Source organism: Pollachius pollachius, assembly GCF_949987615.1.
Source record: "Pollachius pollachius genome assembly, chromosome: 3".
Taxonomy (NCBI): Eukaryota; Metazoa; Chordata; class Actinopteri; order Gadiformes; family Gadidae; genus Pollachius; species Pollachius pollachius.
This window is the reverse complement of record NC_136936.1, coordinates 37,611,321-37,631,208: the sequence shown is the minus strand read 5'-3', so window position 1 is coordinate 37,631,208 and position 19,888 is coordinate 37,611,321. Positions and strand designations below refer to the sequence as shown.

Genomic DNA, 19,888 nt, shown 5'->3' with positions numbered 1-19,888 from the left:
CTGCCGCCCTGTTAGCTTGAGCTAGCTCGAACCACTAGCTGGGCCACAGAAAAGTAAACCAATCGCATGCATGGACTCATACCGTTACCACTTCGGCTAATCTCCTGAATGCGACACATCAATTCGTAGACACAAAACAAACTAGGACTCACTATGTCTTAAATATGTTATTATACACTCACTGTTATAAAATGTAATACGGCGAGTATGAATTTCTTGGATCAGTCGAAGTCCAAACACAAGCCAGTGTTACCATGGTCGCCGACAGACGCCGTGTGGAGAATGACTGAACGCCTCATTAGAGGTGCGTTCAAGTCCTCGTTGAAAACATGTAGAACAGAGCCATCAAAGCATCACTTCGCGCTTTTAGCCCTAAGCCTAACGTGAAGTCTGCACATGTTATGTATAGCATTTAACAGAAGCATCACTCTACATTATTTCTGGCCTACTGCAGATGTAATATAAACCTCCCATTTTTGCCATTGTCTTCATTATGTATTGTATTACATATATTATATACATAATACATGGGCATGTCCATTAAAGCACGACTGTGAAAAAACTATACATCACACATGTTTACATATGTTTGTAACGTAAATAACGCCGTCAATCTTTATTGTGAATACCTGATTTAGGGTGAAGAGGTCTTCACACTCACAGGAAGTGTGTCCTGGGTAGTAAACCAAATATTTTCATGCAAAGGAATTTCATGTGTTTTATTATATTTCAATTTAGCAATTTTATACTTCAATAAAAAATTAAATTAAAAAAACGAATCAAATCAGAACAAAATTTAACTCTGAAATAATAGCTAATTGCTACAATAATAGCTACATTGTCAGACACTGGCATTTCTCTCCAATAAAGTGTTACACATGAGCAGGCATAGTTTAATAATGACAAAGACAGCATATAATATTTACAGTTCAAATGTGTGCACTGTATTATTCACAACTACATTCTGTTCCACAGTGGTCCCTTTCTTAACTGATGAAATGTTATGTAGATTGTATTGTTCTACAAGCTCACAATACTGCCAGCAATGGAAATTACAGTAGCAAGTAATTAATAGGAACCCCATTTTATCTCAAAGAGCACATGCACATTCAATACAGAAAGGCTTGTTCAATCCCAGGGCCCTTTTTCTGTGGTTTATATTGGGTTCACAAGGCAGACGTTTTTTCAGTATTTTGCAATCAATGAAGTGAAACTTATTGCATTTACTTAATGTTTCTTGTTTGCTTTGTGTAGTATTTTTCTACTTTTCGAGTTATACCTTAAACCTACAGTATACTTGTTCATATTAGAGGCTTCTTTCTTTTATCACATGGATTTGTCCTCCTTTACACTCTTTGAGATTGTATAAATTGCTATACAAATGAACTTCGCTGAATAGCATAAGACTATATCTTTAGACTGTTCTGGTCTTAACATTTGTTCGCAGCTTTCCATGACCCTATGGGGAAACCCTGGTTGTGGTTCAATTGCTGAACACCCAATTCTCGCTGGTATTCCCACTTTACTTCCCCTTTGGGGAATTCCCACCACTAAATGAATACCATTCAAATTTACCTCTGCACCATTAAGACGTTAGACTACAGGCAGCACCGTATTCCCGACATGCATTGCTGTTTGATCAGCCATCTGCAAGAAACCAGAAGATGAAGAACATGAAGACGTAGGGGAAATCGGTTGGAAATCAACAATGGAAGACATTCATATTGCTAACCCTGTATACGCACATACACAGGCACGCACACCAGCAGCACGGCTACACTTCAGCATTGACAACCTGTGGCCTCATGGTCCCTCTGATACCAAAGCAGACTCGAGCTGCTCTCACTGGGCTGCTTCAGCCTCAGAGGCTTATGGTTCTTCAATCTGTAGGCCAATGTCAGGAAGATTGAATCAACGTGTTCCTTCTCAGCAGGGTCCTTGGCTGACGTCTCAAACAGGGGGAAGTTGTAGCCATCTGCCATGCGTTGGGCGTGGGAAGTTGGCACCTCCCGATGCGCTCTGAGATCGCATTTGTTGCCCACCAGGATGCGGGGCACCATGGGGCCCACAGAGTGCCGGCTACACTCACTGATCCACTCGGGGAGGCTCTCAAACGAGGTCAGGCTGGTCACGTCGTACACAAAGACGACGGCGTGTACGTTGCGGTAATAGTGCTCTACCATGCTCTTCCTGAAGCGCTCCTGCCCGGCCGTGTCCCATATCTGCAGCTGATGGTGGTCAATAAAGGCACAACATATATATTAGTTATTATAAACTTATTATAAACTATAAACATTTTAGATCCAAATAGTTAACATAATGAATAACACATTAGCTAAAAACACACAAACACAAATTACAACAAATATACATAAGATATCATATACAGACACACACAACAAATATACATGACTTATAGGCTATATATAGACCGATAGAGATACATGTAATACATCGCACATAATTATATTTGGTCTTTATGACAAGTTTTACAATGAGTTGGATTGTATTATCTGCAATGCCATTGTAGAATACGAGAAGATGCTTAGTAGAAGAGATCAGCTATGTGATTTGTACCATCGCATGCTATGATGGAGGTAACATATCTAGAGAAGCAAAAACGACTTGGCTTATTTTACAGCAAGCAAGCTAGTTATATTTTTGACTACCTTTCGTTTCAGACAGAGCAGATAAAACGAGTACTTTAAAAGCAGTTATTTTCTATATTTGGTGGGCTATGCACGCCTTATTATGGAGGTCCTTAAATACCACTACAGGGTTTATAATGTTGTAGGATCCCGAGGGTTGTTAACACATATCTAGGTATAACACTTTGAAATCCTTACCTTGATTCGTTCTCCGTCGAGCTCGAGTGTCTTTTCTCTGAAATCAACACCGATGGTAGCCTCTGGGTTTTTGAGAAAAATGCCGCCACAGAATCTATAAGTCAAGCACGTCTTCCCTACATTAGAGTCACCTATTACTATGATCTTAAAAATGCGAGCTTCGATGCTATCATTTTCAAGCTGTGATGACAATTGAGTATCATTTCGATTGAAAACTGTATCAAAAACCTCCACAGGGTTGTTTTCAATTGCCATTGCTCATCCTCGCCACCTAGATGTAGTACATTCTAAACACCGCGAGAATATACGACCCAATCGGGGCCGAGCATCCACACAATAAAGAGGATTCAACTGAATTCTCCTTCAGTGCCCATATAAAACCTTTCAGCGTGTTTATTCCATGAGTTCAAATGAAATTAAAAAACGCATAATTAAACTTGGAGTGGGAGGTATACCAAACCAGGCTTTAAGCATAAACATTTTGACTTTTTAAAATTAAAACAGTTAGAAGTCATGTTATGCTATCTTTACCATCCACTAGGCATATATTACTTTAGAAGGAATACACAAATCAAATATATACACATATCATAGTGCAATGTACTTTCATTCCATAGACCCTGTTTTTCCCCAATTTCAAACAAACAATCTAAACTATGGAAATAACAACAGTAAAATAATTTAACATTAACGTTTATACCACAACATTGAAACACATTTTCTTCAGGGATTTAAATTCCGTAATGGCATATAGGCTTTGCTCGGCCTAACCTGAGTACAGTGCATTGGCTGTTCATTTCAATCGTTTTTACAAAATTGGCTTTGCCTTAATTAAGGGTAAGAAAAGGGTATGAAATAGAGGTGGCCGATTTAGAGTGTATGATATTCTGACTTAAAATGGAGGCACATAAAGATAATAACCAGTACAAATAATAATAAACAATAGGTATTCATGTGTTCTAAATATGGACAGCGAAATCAAAAGTTTTTTAATCCTTCAATCACAATGCTCATCAATGAGGGATACAAAAGCTTATTGACACACCACAAAAGTTCTTGGCTCAGAGAGACATCATACCTGTCACACAACTGCTTTAAATGAAAAACACCACACCGAGTCGGGCATTGCGATAGCCCCTTGCATATGTTACAATCGCCTCCTGTGAAAAACAGAAAAAAACGAAACACCTGCAATGTCACAATAATCATCACCAGTTCTCATCAGAGAACGAGCTGGAGCTCGCTGAGTCGGACTCGGCGTCCGTCAGGCCGTCCAGGTCCCAGTCGGCGCTGGAGCCGCTGTCGTCCTCCTCCTCCATGGACACGCTGTGCGCCGAGCCCAGGCAGGGCGGGTACAGCCGCGTGGCCACACACACGGGCCCCAGCGTGCACACGTACACCGCCATGACGTTCTTCCAGGTGTCCCGGGCGGGCTCGTACTCGTGGATCAGCATCCGGTTCTTGTTGTGCTGCAGCAGCGTCTGCGTCAGCAGCAGCAGCTTGCCGTCGTGCTGGATCACCTGGTAGTTGAGCGCCCGGCTGTCGATGGGGATGTCGCCCAGCCTCTTCCACTCCCCCCGGCTGGGGCTGTAGGCCTTCACCACGGGGATGTCGCACACGCAAACGATCTGGTCCTGGAACACGCACGCCTTGTGCAGCTTGTCCCGCCGCAGCGAACCGCAGTTGCGCCAGCGGTTGCGCCGGGGGTCGTAGCAGAGCATCCGCCGCCGGTTCACCACGTACAGGTGCTCGTGGAGCGTCACCACCTGCATCTTGCCCAGCGAGTGGGGCAGGGGGGCCACAAAGGTCCACTGGTTCCTCTGGACGCTGTAGCACTCCACCTCCTTCAGCCGCACGTCCGTCACGGGGCTCCGGCCCCCCAGGATGTACACGTGGCCGTTGAGGTAGCCCATCCCGGAGTGGATCCGGGCCAGGGGTCGCTCGGCCAGCTCCTGCCAGTTGTTCAGCAGAGGGTTGTAGAGCCAGAAGTGTTTGGACAGGTGGGAGGCTAGGTAGAGGTTGTTTTCAGGCGTGGCGCAGGCGATCAGGGACTCCATGGTGGAGCGCTTGTAGTCCTGACTGCTGAGGTCCACCAGTGGGGGGGCCATGAAGTAGAGGTCCTCCGAGTAGGGGTCGCAGCACATTATGTTGTCGTTTGGCAGGCCAAAGAAGAGGATCATCTCTTTCGCGCTAGCGCCTATCCTGTGCTTTGGAGTCGCAGATTTTGCAGATATGTCCTCCTCGGAAGACCGGTTGACAAAGTATGCCAGATATTTCTCAATTAATGGACTGGCCATGAGGCTCTCCAGGTAAGCTTTGTCCCCCTCTGCAAACAGGTTCCAGCGCACACACCGGAGAACCTGTAATGCGTCCTCAGTCTCCACTGGTGCATTGGCCTGTATCCACTGTAGAGCTGCTGAGCACACTTTTCTTTCACAGTCGACATCCAGAGTGTCTAAACCCAACACCTCTTGTATATGCGTCAAGTCCAGGTCACAAAGCTCATTTCCATTAAAAAGATGGTTAAAGTTTTTTGCTATGAACGTTTGGGCTTTTTCTTTTAATTCGAGATTACCAAACGTGTCAGCAAAATTAAGAAGGCCCACACAATTCGAGAGGTCAAGTCTCCGCGTCATAAAACTGGAACAGGCGAGTCTGACGTACTCGAGCTGTAACATATTGGCAGCCCCGTAAACCTTTTGGACATTGCTCTCTGTAATTGTTACTTTTCCAGTGTAACAGTAGTCTATTATCACCGACATGGATTCGGCGTCCACACCCCGAATTACCACTTTATCCTGCATGCTTTCATTTAAGCCACCAGTGAACATGCTTTTGAAATAGGGACTGGCAGCAGCGAGGATGTTGCGGTTGCACTGGAAAAGTTTTTCAATGTCACCTTTGGCTTTGACTGACTGCTCGTCGCAGTGGTCCAGGGATCCGTCGCCCTGCACTCCGATAACGATGTCAGCCAGCAGTCGGGAGTCGTACAAGGATTTAAGTTCTTTAAGTAAGACTCGGGCATGGTTGACGTCTTCCAATTCTTCGGGACCACTGAAATAACTCAATACCGATGCCATCGAGAAAACGTGCTGTCATCAACTATTGTTTTCTTCGCGAGAGAATAGCTTGTTAATAAATCACAGAGGACGATTTTGTATCCTTCGTTATCTTGGCGCTAAGACTACTGTTATTGCTCATTCGTCTCAAGATAACAATCATAGGAAATGTATTAGCAGCGACTTGCTAGATTAACGCTGGCTTGAAGGTATAGCCTACAATTCGGCAATGCATTTCCGTATATTGCTAATGATGTGTCCAAAATATGCTTACTCCGTAAATATGATTCGTCGATATAAATTTTAACAGTTTCACCCATGTTTCTGAAGGCATATTCCAGGCATACTCGTAGTATATTTGACGTCCCAATGAAAGCAGCTGTATAACGCTTTTTGAAATACAGTAGCATACGACTTTCCCCTCACACAATCTTGCTAATGTGATGGCCGCACATGTCTCTGATTGGTCACGAGAGATTGGGGGCGCACCATGTTTGGTTGACTTCGTTTGTGTGTTTTCAGAGGGACGAGTGCCAACCTTCTCAATGGTGCCATCCCTTTTCATGGTATTTTAATGAAGCTCACATTTGAGCTTAAATAAAATATTAATACATATATACCGTACGTCTTTAATCAGTTATTATAGACTAATAGAAAGATATCTTGCTATTAAATAAATAAGAATGCATGCTGAAAACCATGAACAAAATGGTCCTTTCCATCTACCCAGAGCTCTTCACCTACCTATTTGCCTACCGGCCTGCCTTTACCTACCTACCTAACAACCTAGCTGCCCACTTAGCTACCTTTTCATTGCGGGATCTATTGAACGTTGGGATTCATTTTGAATTCTTTATAGTTAATATATAGATGGTCTTAATTGTAATAATGAAGAACTAAGAGAATTGAAATTGAACAAGTATACCACAGTTAGATACCTTTATTTGTGTGTCCATGTATAACTGTTCATGCTTTAATGTGTGTGTGTGTGTGTGTGTGTGTGTGTGTGTGTGTGTGTGTGTGTGTGTGTGTGTGTGTGTGTGGTTGTGAGTTATAGTTTATATGAAGATCTGTTAGTTCATTTCTTTCCAGCCTCAGGTGTATCTCTGGTTGAGGTTGTTGATCCTGCGGAGCCCCTCCTTATTGTTGATGGTCTTGTGGACGGTGATGAGGTAGGGGAAGGCGGAGGGGAGCTCCACCCTGCGGCTCAGCCTCTGTTGGCCCCAGTGGAGGCACCGCAGCCTCTCGGCCAGGTCCCTCCTCCCGGCACGCTTCAGACCGTCCTGCAGGAGCTTGGTCTTGTTACTCTTGTCCCATGATGACTCATACCTTGGGTCAAAAGAGAACACGTGAAGAAAGATTCTCACAAAGGGCACAAGGCCCAAAGTGGTCCACAGCGATCATGGTGATCGACCAGGACTGTGTTATTGAAAAATGTCTAGCACTAGCATTTGAGAGTTCACACGTACACATACACACAAACACACACACGCACACACACACACACACACACACACATACTCTGTCACACACAAACATCAACAAAAATGCACATAGAAGAGGTCACACACACACACACACACACACCCACACACACACACACACACACACTGTACCAGCATTCCAACATTTTTCTGGCTTGGACGCTCTTTTCAACGGACTTGGACTGGAACTGCCTGATCTGAGCTCTGGTGAAGCCAAGTTCATCACCCAGAACGGTCCACTCAAAACCCAGCTCCCTGGCGATCTCTCGCACTGTGGTCAGGTTGATTACCGCATCCTAGAAATAAGAAAATGCATACAGTTTTACTTATTCGATCTATGAAAAGGCCTCTTGATTTTAAAGTGATTTAAATGGAATTGTAAATGAGTGCATACCTCTTGTGCTTTATTGGGCATTCTCTCAAAAGACAAGCTTGGCTCCCTGCTTTGCATGACAACACAAAGAAATAATGAGAAAGATGAGAATAAGTTTTCCCCCTTCTATACAGTTATCATTAGGTCATATATAAGTTGCATTTTAGTGATCTAGAAGTTCAAATAGCATTGCACACTTACATATTATCACAAGATGTTTGACGAGGAGGGAATGTGAGTGTGTTGAGTTTGATCCTAGCGTTACCTTGGAGCTTGGTCATCAACATCGTGCCCTGTTAAAGTTTAGTTTGAAGAACAGTATCTGCCTTTAAGCTAATCATTACCAGATGATCTCTGCTGCTAAATATTAGGATGTCTGGATGAAATTAGGAGGAAATATGACAAACGTCAAATAATTGCATCCTGTAAAGAAATAGTCGATGTTATAATGACCTTACTCAAAACAACCTTGTAACATATTATATTTGAAATGCATTATAGATACAAAGTATAAAAATTAGAGGCAGAGGAAATATTTTTAAAAAGCACTTTTATTTAATTTAAAAATGAACATCTTCCTCAATTTATTGTCCCCATAAAAAGCCTCAAATGTGGATGTGCAATATCATTGCAGCGACTCATCAAAAAACATCAAAACATCAACTTTCTTGTAAACAGTTATGAAGATTAACAATGTGTGACTGTGCAGTTATATTTTAGGTTACTTTGTTTACTCAAAAAACAACAAATAATGTATTTGATGTGTTAATAATACGTAATAATACTTCTGAAAAAGTGCTGTAAGTTGCAAAACAATAAATATAACATATTTTCCACTACGGTAACAGGCACAAATCATTCGTAACTCAATTTTAGTATAACTTTATATTCAATGGCAAAAGCATAAATAAGAGAATTAACCCATGATAAATATGATATAAAATCATTATAAGCTTGTATTAACGCAAAAAGCCTTCGATTTTGAGTTTTGTAGTCTTCCAAACGGAGTTGTACTTCTTTTCAAATCAATCAAACCATGAACTATCCACAATTGTTTATGCATACCACGTCACAAAGGATCACTTTCATGTCAAACAACTGATTATCAACATATTGCCAGGCTCAACCCCAACCTCATTTCCCAACAGGTCAGTTTGTGTATCAGCAGGTTATTAGGTCGAGATCCAGCCTGCTGGATCCCTACTCATCTCAGTACTATACCATATGGTACAACAGTGCTTCCCAAATCGTAACAGTCTTTCTCTCTCGGGTAAAACCCCAAGAAAGGACCCATCTGACAACGTAACTAGCAGATGAGTTGGGGCTTGGGGGGGTTTGGTGAGGCTCTCTTACAGCGTTACCCTGTACGCCGGGCGGAGGCGCGTCTTTTTCAGCTCTGCCTCAGTAGCAGCCGTCCTTCCAACTCCCGTCCCTAAGGGCGCTCAAGGCGGCCATGCTCTTCGGAGGGGCCAGCAAACTGTGGGGTTTAAAGAGGCATGTGGAATCAGTTGAGGGGAGGGGAGAGCCCACACATCCGGGGTAGCGATAATACGCCCTGGCTCCCCGTTTTTCACAGTTTAATGAGGAATCCGAGGGCAATTAAACAAAAGGATAAAACCAAATGATCATCTGTATTCATTGCAGATGTGTTCCTCTTCCCTGTGGTCTTCTCCACTTACATGGGTAATTAAACCTTTATTCATTTGCGCACCAAACATAATGCAGTGATTTACGTTGGGCTCACCTGCGTGTGGGCTGAGCGATTTTGCTGGGGCGGAATATCCCGCTGGTGCCTACGAAGGAGGCCGGGCGAGGTAGGGAGGTGCGGGGCACAGCGGAGGCCTGGTGCGTGGCTGCCTTCAGGGGCAGCGCCACCGGGTTGGTGCTGCTGGGCTTGAGGTGCTGGATGGGCAAGGCCCCGCCGCTGGGGAAGGAGTGCAGGCTGACTGAGGAGGTCATGCTGGGTGTGTTGGGGCTGGAGGAGGGTGGGGGGCCCTGCTGGACGGTGGGGCTGACATAGGCGGTGGCTTTCAGTGGCTGCCTTGTCATGTTGGCGAAGTTGCCCACACTCTGTACACGCTGGATGAGCTGGCCTGGAGAAGGGACTAGAGAGAGGGAGAGGGAGAGGGAGAGGGAGAGAGAGAGAGAGAGAGAGAGAGAGAGAGAGAGAGAGAGAGAGAGAGAGAGAGAGAGAGAGAGAGAGAGAGAGAGAGGAAGAGGGAGAGGGAGAGATTGACATCAGAGGGACTATAGAAATGTATTCTTGAGAGACGTTGGCATGCCTTTGGTGAAGCAGAAATGCCTTACATTTAAAGGATAACCAGGGAATACAATGAAACACACAAAACATAGGGATGATGTCACTTGCAAGTGACACCACCTGGCAGTCATTTGATCCATCAGAGAGATAACTAAAACTCTTTTACCTGCACTCTGGATTACTCCATTGATGTTTTTTTCTTACTGTGTAAATTGATTGATTAAATCTTGTGTAAATCAATAGTGTAACTCAATGGTGTAAATCTTGCGAGCTCACCTCCAGTATTGTCTCGAGACCTAGTCTGGAACCAGCCCTACACAGGCAGCTTGGCTCCGAAAAGAATTCAGTCGGCCAATCAACGAACGCAGTGAGTGATGAATAAATAAATGACGAAATCGGAAAGTACAATTTTGGACTTTTCTACGATGGATTAATTCATATTATAATCTTATTTCTGATTTGGAATTAGTTGTATTTAAGTGCAAGATTTTTGGACTTAAATGAAAATGGTAGCAGTAACGTTCAAAGTAACTGTGAAGGGTGCAACAGTGTTCACTTTGGAAATACGACAGGATCCGACTGGCCGAAGCTCATCCAATCGGCTGCAGTGTACGGTTGACTGACGACGCCCATCAACAAAATGTTCCGGTGCTAATGAGCGAAATTTGTCTGACTGTGCAAGGCTACGCCTATACCATTCCATGCATTAAATCCCTGTAAACAGTACAGCATAGGTTAACTCGTAGACTTGAGGAGAGAAGTGTTTTTCTTACTGGATGACTGGAGTCGTGCAAGGCCGTTAGAGGAGTCAAAGCTCTGGCTGTTCCGGAGGGAAGACATCATTGGCAGGGAGGAGGGGCCAGGTGAGGGGCTGACGGGGGACAGCAGGCTTGGAATGCTGGGGACACTAGCCATGCTGGGGGATCTGAGCAGGTTGGGCATGCTTCTCCGTAACTTCTCTATAGTCATAGCCGTTTCAAAACAATACAGTGGGAGAGTCAAGACGTGCAAATACTGGAGTCTGATGTGCAGGAATCTGACCAGGGATACTACAGCAGCATAGCTTCACAGCATTTTTCTTGAACAACATGATATCATCTGTTAACTTTGTTGTAATTGTACATGCAAAAGTACCAGTAAATATTTTTTTTATTTGTTTGACAGAAATAAAGTGACGTGGAACACAAATTATCCCACAAGAAAATATAAGTGTACTATTTACTCGACTCGGTTAATTGAAAGCGGGCAGGCCAAATTAAAGTAGAAATCTTCAGCAGTTTGGTTTGTCAGTTGTGCATGCAAAGGCTAAGGATCAATATATAGGCATTATAAAAATGATCAAAACCTAATTAAACAAACAGAATACATTTAAACTCAATTCATAATTGTTTTCATATCATATATGAAGGGTTTAAGTTAATGTGGAATTGAATGTAAAAGATTAATGATCGTTCAATTTACAACCATCTGGTCAAATGTATTACAATGTATCAGGCAGTGAACCAATGTTGAATCCTAATGACGTTGCCATGTCTGGGTGCTGTAAAGTCTCTAAACCCGCCTCCCCCATAAACCCGCTGGTCTCCCATCAGAGATGACCCACATGTGGTAGCCATGGTTAAGATGCTTAACGAGACCCAGTGGGACACAGCCTGCCCTCATTGGCTTTAGTCCCCACACCCAGCCCTCATCTGATTGATCATCTTGAATGCTGTCATTAAACGCATTTCTGCAAATGAAAAATTAATCATTTTTTCAACCAAACCCTTATAATCAATGTGCAGAACCAGCTAATACAAACAAAAACAGTAATAAATAAATAATAATAAATATTTTCTTTCTGTATTTGACTGCTCCCCTCCCTCCCCCTATATCCATCTCTTAGTTTTTTTCCCAAGCTTTTAATCGTTTTTTAGTGTGCATATTAAAGCACTTTGTAAACCTTGTTTTGAAAGGTGCAAAACAAATTAAGTGCATTATAACAATTATTCAAGTATTTAGTACTTCTGGTTCTTGGTGATTTGTATATATTCCCTTCCCCCTCACCTGCTGCAATACTCCTGTAGCCCATGCTGGTGTCCACGGCCAGGCTGGGGGCCCCAGAGTACTGGGAGAGCCCCCCCAGGGGGAACTGGGGGCTGGAGGGGCTGCGTCTGCAGTCCCTGATGCTGGAGAAGGTGTGGGAATGGGGCAGGCCCCCCCGCTGCATGGAGCTGGTGCGGAAGAGCCGCGGCTGGGGAGGGGGCAGCTGGTCGTAGCCTTCGTCCTCGTCTTCATCCTCCTCCTCCAGGTCCATCTCGCTGCGCCGGAGCGAGTTGATGGAGAAGCTGGAGCTGCGGCGGCTGACTGTGGCTGAGGTAGAAGCGTAGTCCTGCCGGAGACCTGCAGGGGGCGACAAAGGGGGCCACAAATCAGGATTTATCACAAGGACTCGTTAAAGCCGTCCACAGATGATGCGCAATGTCATGTTTTCCTATGGAGTCGGGCTTTGAAGCCAGGCCTAGCATTGATGCTACATTACAGATATCTCAGATTCTCCACCTTGACGATGTGCTCAAAGTTCAAACTATTTATACTTTGATCCAGATGACGCTGACTTCTCGGAGCGCATCCAATCAGAGCACAGCTTTGTTTGAAGTTCTATAACCAACATAATCTAAACTCTATTCGGCTTTCTCCCTTTCTAAACTTAAATACATGTTTGATGAGTTAAAGTGCTTAACTCCCATCTGTTGGATTGCTATATTCTGAATGCCTAGCCTAGCGTCAAGTGCTTTTCGGGAGGCTCATCATGTGTGGACTTTGACTACTGCCAGCATCAGAGGCACCGTCTGTGCACTCCGTTTGAAGGCACCTGTCAGCCATGAATCCCCATCATGGGGAGGGGACACTTTGGACAGACTAGGGCGTCAGTCCTTCACCCAAATCACCAACATAACGTTAATAGGAATGGCCAAGATAAAGGTCAGACTATTTTGTTTTGGCTGGCTGACATTTCACTCGGGTAGTAGGAAGAGAGGGAATGAGGGGAGAGAGCAGCTGGCCGGAAGACTCACTCTCCTCCTGAAGTCGAGCCATGACCTGCACGTCTGTCATGTCCTGTAGTTTGTAGCCCATTGAGATAGAGTCTTCCTCCAGCTCCGACGCCCCCACATCGCTGTCCATGGAAGACTGAGGACTGACGGCCGCGTGCCGGCGACCCGCGTCTACGAGAATCACAACAAACACAAGATACTCATCACTCTGACCGGGACGCTCTCATATAAATATGATAATTATAACGTGTATTTTAATAAAGAGTCTCCAGACAGATTGCTGCCATTTTAGACGTTCTTTTATCTTACATCTAATATTTTATCGTATCATTTTAAAATGCTATTATGACTATTCATTTTGGGCTATTTATTCGTTCAACGACTATGATTGCAGGAATCTAAAGGACTGCATGAATGACATCATTAGTTTAATGATGCTTACTTCGCACCCACGAAGTAAGCATCAGCATAAATGCAGAGACAGCGGATGTCAGCGTGAGCCTTACTGTGGAGGGCGGTGTTAGAGAGGAAGGTCGGAGTCCTGTCACTGAGGGTGGAGAGGGGCCTGGCCGGGAGGCCCAGGAGGGACACAGGATGACTGGACAGGGCCAAAGGGGCTGGGCGTGGGAGAGATCCACAGAGAAGGCGGGGTTACAATCAGTCTCTAATCTCCAGGCAGAGACAAGCTTCCGTGCCACTGCTTACATATTCCATGATCGATATCAACACTCTGTTTTGGAAGATATGTCCTACGAAGACGTCCAGTCGATTAAGGGAATCATCCGCTGGGATGTTTGGAGTGTATGTTACATCTTGTTGTGTGGGCAGACCAACCAAATTGTTTAAGCTCCTTACTAATATTACTTTTGATGGGTCAAGGACAGGCTGCCAACTTGCCCTCCTAGTACTAGAGGGGTTTTATGCCTACTAGATTACTGAGTGAGTGACTAAACTAGTAGTTGTTGTTTCCTGTGTAGTGTTGCCCAAAGTATGTAGTTATATGTATGAAGTCATAAGTATGAGTTGTAATTACAGGTGTGTGTGTGCTCTTTCGCTCTTGATCTCAATCTATTATCTGATTGATAAGGAGTCCGTAGCATTGCTGAACAATATCCATATGTCGAGATAGGCTATGGAAAAACTTGTGAAGATCTTAATGAGAAAATGTCAATAGATGTGATACATGTGTATAAAAGTAGTTCACTGGCTTTGATTTGGTTTGCATTGCATTTCAGTGCACTGCACTGCATAGAATTGCATTGCACTGACTAGCATTGCATCATCCCCCCCCCGCAATGCCAACGTTGCACTTGCACAAGAAAATCCACTTCTAAGCTTCACTTCGCACTATGAACTCCTTCATTTCAGGCTGTTTAGATCAAACGAAAAAGAAACGGCCATCACGGTTTACCTCACCCTGCCCTTGTCAAAAGCCATTAAAATCAGAATTTCAAAGTCACCTTGGCGTCAGAGAGACTAACATAATATGGGTGTATTACATCCTGGGATGTGTCTCTAACAAACTACAACAACAACAACGAGATACAAGTAACCCAGTGAATAAAAACCAAAGCCTCTGGGATTAGAAGCAACAGTATATGACGTTGTTCACACATTAATTTGAATTGCTCCTGAAATCGCAAATTGAAAAGTTCTGAGATTAAGATTCAAAGAGAGATGTTTTCTCAGTCTAAACACTCGGCGACGGTTGTGCGATTGATGAAGACAACCGTTATCTAAATCCCCTCGGGGGGGAGTGTTCGCTTCCGTCAATCTAGATTGACCCACGATGGGTTCTCGGCTACACAGATTCTCAAGGTTGAAGCATCTCCTTCTTTCTCTTGTGTACACAGGGGTTATGAGAAAATGATAGTGAGCGGTTAGTGAATGGTGCGTAGGGTGGTGCGTGCGGTTACCTGGGGGCTCGGCTAGTGCAGCAGGTTTAGGGTAAGGCAGGATGGGGAGACTGAGGCTTGACAGGCCCTCTATGCAGCTGTAGGGCCGCACTGAGGGGGCGGTCCTCCATCGCTTGGCTGCAGAGAGGCGCGCAGGAAAAGGGGCCAGGTCAGTCGGGTTAGAGCCTGGAGCTTCGCCCTGTCCCAATCTCTCTCTCTCCAAATCTCTGTCTTCCGATCTCGTTCTCTCCCCCCCCTCTCTCCTTTCTGTTAACTCTCTCTCTCTCGATCTCCCAATCTCTCAACCTAATCTATCTCTGATTAATGCATTTTAACTGTCATGCAGGCACGCATTTACAATCCCAACTACACACAGACACACTCTGACATAGACACAAACACAGACACACACACAAACACTTTCAGTTTGCAGATCAGAATTGATGATCTAATGTCAGAGTTCTTTTGCATTGGATAATGTGTTAATACGAGGTTTGGCGGCCCACAGAGGCTGATTGTGTTAAAGTACAGATTTCTACTGCCGGGGATATAAGGATAAGCAGAGATTTTGCATGTAGGCTTTTCCCTTTCCAAATTTCTGGATTAGAACAGTGATGGTCAGCTTCGCATTTAAGGGCAGCTAGAATTAAGCAGCACATGCTTCCAATTTAAAGTCCCAAATGTTCCATATTTCAATTTGTTTTTTAATCCTTCTTTAAACAAGTGGTCAAAAATATTGACGTAGAATGACACACGGGAACCTGTGTGTGGAAGCATGTAAACATTCATTTAGCAGGCTGTTTATTGGTAGGCAAACAGGCACACACCAGGGGGAGCGGTTTATTAGGCATTCCCATCAACAAGTGCTGGATGAAACAGTCTTTCAGAGCCAGTACTGAAAACAACCAGCTACTAAGGTTAAGCAACAAAAGAGCATTCATGGCCTGGCCAAGCCTAGCCAAACCTTCCCTGAAAACAGTTTCATAAAGAGGACAAGACCTTAATTCATTCACATAAACACACACACAAGAACTGATGCACGCAGACACACAAAAATGTATTTACACACACATATGCTCACACACGCACACAAACACACAAGCATATTGACAATTAATGCAGATCAGATAAAACAACAAAAGGTCACCAACTGCTTTGTGAATTTTGAAGATTGTATGTGCTGAATACATAGACATGCTGCATTGAATGCAGACACACAAATATATTCATGGCATGAGTCTCTGGTATAGAAAGCAGATGCAGAACGAATCTACTCCAAAATGAGGCCAATGTTAAAATAGTTTCTCTCTGGACTTTTTTTATTTACAAGACTAAGATTGGGCTTGAGGGTAAATAACAAGATTTTTTTATGTTTTCAAAGTTATATATGTTTTGCTTGTTTTTATGTTGACAGTGGTCTGTTATTGTTGGGTTGAGGAAAACAAGGAACTAAAAAAAGGCTATTGGTTTATTTATCCTATCCTAAAATTAAGTGTTCCGTCAGAAGATGTTTCTCATTTTGTCATTAATACTCTTTTAATCACACTTTAGTTAAACATATTGATATGTGTCTAGGGAAAAATTATCTTTCACTGCAAAAAAACATCAACAGAAACAAGATTAAGCTTTTTCAGTCCAACCCAACTGGAAACCCAAATGGAGTTTGGGTTTGGTGCTCATGTTGCAGATACATTCTTGGCTTATGTGCAAAATGTAGTGTAAATCCTGTTCCATGTGGAAGCAGGATGTGTGAGGCTTCTGCGATCACATGGCATTAAGCCTCGACGGGACAGATGTCCACATGTGGCCAGGCGGGCTGACAAATGCGTGGGCATACGTGGGTTGGAGATGCTACAGCACACCAATGACATAATATACATGGAAGAGTACACCATACTGACTGTATACATACAGACATGTATGTACACTGTATGTACCTACATACATACTGTATGTGTGTATGCATGCATGTATGAATACATGTATGTTTGTTTGTTTGTATGTAAGTATATATGTATAGATGTATAGATGTATGTATGGTATGCTGTTCCATGGATAACATACCATAACTGTAGCACCTTCCCATCTATGCCCACAGTACACTGAACACGGGGTAGTAAGCACCCTTGAGTATAGCCCTATAGCCTACCTTGGTCCAGTCTGTGACAGAGGGTCATCTTGGCCAGCTCCACCTCGGGCCCCGGGTGGTCCAGGACCTGCCTGCACCACTGGAGAGGACTGAGCACCGCCTCGCCCTGGAACCGGCCCCGGGGACTCACGTATAGCCTGGAACACGCACACGCACACACACACACACACACATAAACACATACACACGTAAGCTTAGTTAACATAACTTGCTAGAGTTCTGTTCCATAGCCCTTGAACGAGATGCGTTCAGATGACAGGAAACAGATTTCCAGGTGAAGTTAATTTAAGTGCAATGCTCTAATGAGGCAGCCGGGGTGTGTTGTGAAGCGGAATAAAGGCTTCATTTGAAGCCCCAGGAAGCAGCTGGAGAACATGAGGCCAGTGGACCCGGGGGCACAATGGTGGGCTCCACACTGGTGATATTTCATCTGCCAATCAGACGCCGGCGCGCTGGCGGTAAACACAGCGGCCGTGTAAAGGGAGCGATGATCGTCATGCACGCAAAACACAACACATATACCTGTGAGAGATCAAACAGTGCGGCTGTGTGATTCGTTTTATAGTTTATTTTTATTTGTCCCACAGACACAGCTTTACAGTTTGAGCCACACTGGCGAGTTCAACAGCTCTGGCAGTCATGACACTTTGATTATCCCTGGTGATATAAGGGGGTATTAGAGTTGTCTCTGCTACTGAGGTACAGGACATATTTTACGCTGTGATTTTATCACCTCTTCCCAGCTTTGAAGAAATATTGTCTGTGTGTTTGTGTGTGTGTGTGTGTGTGTGTGTTTTTGGGTGTCTGAGTGTGTGTGTGTGTGTGTATATATATGGTTGTGTGTTAGTGTGTGTGTGTGTGTGTGTGTGTGTGTGTGTGTCTGTGTGTGTGTGTGTCTGTGTGGGTGTCTGTGTGTGTGTGTGTGTGCGGGCGTATGTCTATGTGTGTGTGTGTGTATATATATATGGTTGTGTGTTAGTGTGTGTTTGTGGGTGTGGATGTGTGTGTTTGTCTGTGTGTGTGTGTGTGTGTGTGTGTGATTGTGTGTGTGTGTGTGTGTGTGTGTGTGTGTGTGTGTGTGTGTGTGTGTGTGTGTGTGGTGTAATGTGTATGTCTGTGTGTTTGATCTATACAATTAAAGACTCCAGGGCCTTGATCTGAAAAATAGCCCATCGAGCATCTGGTGCTAGAACCGTGGAGTAAATGCTGAGACAAGATAATAGAACAGCAGGGCTGGAAATAAGATACCCCATATAATATTGACCTCCTCTGAAACACCTCCCACCACACAAACCTACATTTAAAGGCACTGGGCCACTGTGTGAAACCGATTTCACAGTAACTCTGTGTTCTCCATACATAAATCAACACGATGAATGGGACTAGAGAGAAAAACAGGTGACTGCAAACCAGTAGCTTCTCGTGCATGTATAGATGTCAACGTGTCCATGGCAAGAGGCTAAGAATACAGAAGAAGACCTTTCGTCTGGTTAAATAGGCCACAGTGTTAAAGAGGGCCAAGCTGACTCGGGGCGGGTTATTAGTTCTGTTAAATTGAGTGAGAGGAAGAGCTCGGTACAACCCGTTAGATTTCCACATCGCCTATATCACAGAGTCGGTCAGTGCAGGGACACTAGGTACTTTCCCAGGCAGTAGTGAAAGTAGTTCAGCTTCGGGATAAACAGCAGCAGGCAGGAAAACCGTGGAGGGCTGAGGACCATTGTCTCAGACGGTGTGCACTGTGAACAGATACCACTCCTCATTGTGTGCACCTTTTAAAATATCACCCGTTTTGGGACGCGCTGTAAGACAAACGCGATACACTATCAAGCACTACCCTTAAAATGATATTTGATTGTATGGGAATAAAAATGAAATGATGTATTAATTATTGACAACCTGTTTGACATAGTGGGCCTGTATAGGCCTATATGCATGCACTTGTGATATAGCAGTTATTACTATTTCGGGCAAAGATCCTCTTGGACAGATCCATCATTTCAAAATATGCCCAGATTGTAATCGTAGCAATGTGGGCTACACATTATCAATGATGTACATTTAATTGGCGAGGGAGATTTCAGTCGCGGTGGTAATGACCATAACAACAACATGAGGCGACAGCCAAAGCAACAAGCCCTTACCAGGTATCCGCATCGCCAGCCGGTAGCACTGCGTTGAGATCCAGCATCTCCACCTCATCCAGAACCGTGGGTCCAGCCTCAGCATCGCCCTCCTCGGCAGCAGCATCACGAGACACCGAGCTCGGCTGGAAATAGGCGAAGGGCTCCTCCGCCAAGCTGAACGTGGTGTTGGTATCAAGGCCACTCGGAGGCGACTGTGTAGAACTTAAAACGCCGTAATCCACAGAGAAATGGTCGCTGGAGCACGTTGTGGTGCCGTGAAGACAGGACAAGGAGGTGTTCAGATGGGGCCCGCTGATTGTGCAATTGTTTACAGCGTTCGCCCTGGTCCGCAATTGTTCGTTTTGCTTCTCCAATTTTCGCACCAATTCTTGCAGCTTTATCACTTCGAGCTCCGCGTTCGCTATTTTACTGTTCCCGTTCACGTCGGCCATCATCTGGGGGTTCAACACTTCTGCTTCCATGAGGAAAACACATTGATAATGACAAATTAAAACCCCGGCCTACACGCGTGGACGGTAGAGGGTCCTGGTTTTCAGTTCAATGACAAGTGTCCAGATCTCCCCCCTAGTTGTAGGCACTACACGTTCCGATTTGAGCACAAGAGCCGTGTAGCTCGGCCCCCTCCAGAGATGCTGCGCGG

General features: G+C 44.4%; 4 protein-coding genes across 4 annotated transcripts; all 4 read right to left on the bottom strand.

Moving 5' to 3' along the window:
• Positions 1 to 1,781: 1,781 nt before the first annotated feature.
• Positions 1,782 to 3,101, bottom strand: LOC307072551 (ras-related protein Rab-33B; the record flags this gene model as incomplete). Its single annotated transcript, XM_079731888.1, has 2 exons — positions 1,782 to 2,228; positions 2,847 to 3,101. The coding sequence occupies 2 exons, from the start codon at positions 3,099 to 3,101 to the stop codon at positions 1,782 to 1,784; spliced, it is 702 nt and encodes a 233-aa protein (XP_079588014.1).
• Positions 3,102 to 3,277: 176 nt separating this feature from the next.
• kbtbd7 (kelch repeat and BTB (POZ) domain containing 7) lies at positions 3,278 to 6,319 on the bottom strand. Its single transcript, XM_079733550.1, has one exon. It carries the CDS (start codon positions 5,924 to 5,926, stop codon positions 4,055 to 4,057), a length of 1,872 nt encoding a protein of 623 aa, XP_079589676.1. The 5' UTR covers positions 5,927 to 6,319; the 3' UTR covers positions 3,278 to 4,054.
• Positions 6,320 to 6,999: 680 nt separating this feature from the next.
• Positions 7,000 to 7,804, bottom strand: LOC307073847 (uncharacterized protein; the record flags this gene model as incomplete). Its single annotated transcript, XM_079733806.1, has 3 exons — positions 7,000 to 7,227; positions 7,515 to 7,685; positions 7,784 to 7,804. The coding sequence occupies 3 exons, from the start codon at positions 7,802 to 7,804 to the stop codon at positions 7,000 to 7,002; spliced, it is 420 nt and encodes a 139-aa protein (XP_079589932.1).
• A 514-nt stretch (positions 7,805 to 8,318) lies between these two features.
• Positions 8,319 to 19,783, bottom strand: slain1a (SLAIN motif family, member 1a). Its single transcript, XM_079731196.1, has 9 exons — positions 19,246 to 19,783; positions 17,102 to 17,238; positions 14,974 to 15,090; positions 13,564 to 13,674; positions 13,079 to 13,228; positions 12,069 to 12,404; positions 10,796 to 10,981; positions 9,507 to 9,867; positions 8,319 to 9,239 (listed from the first exon to the last, which is right to left on the bottom strand). The coding sequence occupies exons 1-9, from the start codon at positions 19,707 to 19,709 to the stop codon at positions 9,164 to 9,166; spliced, it is 1,938 nt and encodes a 645-aa protein (XP_079587322.1). The 5' UTR covers positions 19,710 to 19,783; the 3' UTR covers positions 8,319 to 9,163.
• Between the last annotated feature and the right edge of the window lie 105 nt (positions 19,784 to 19,888).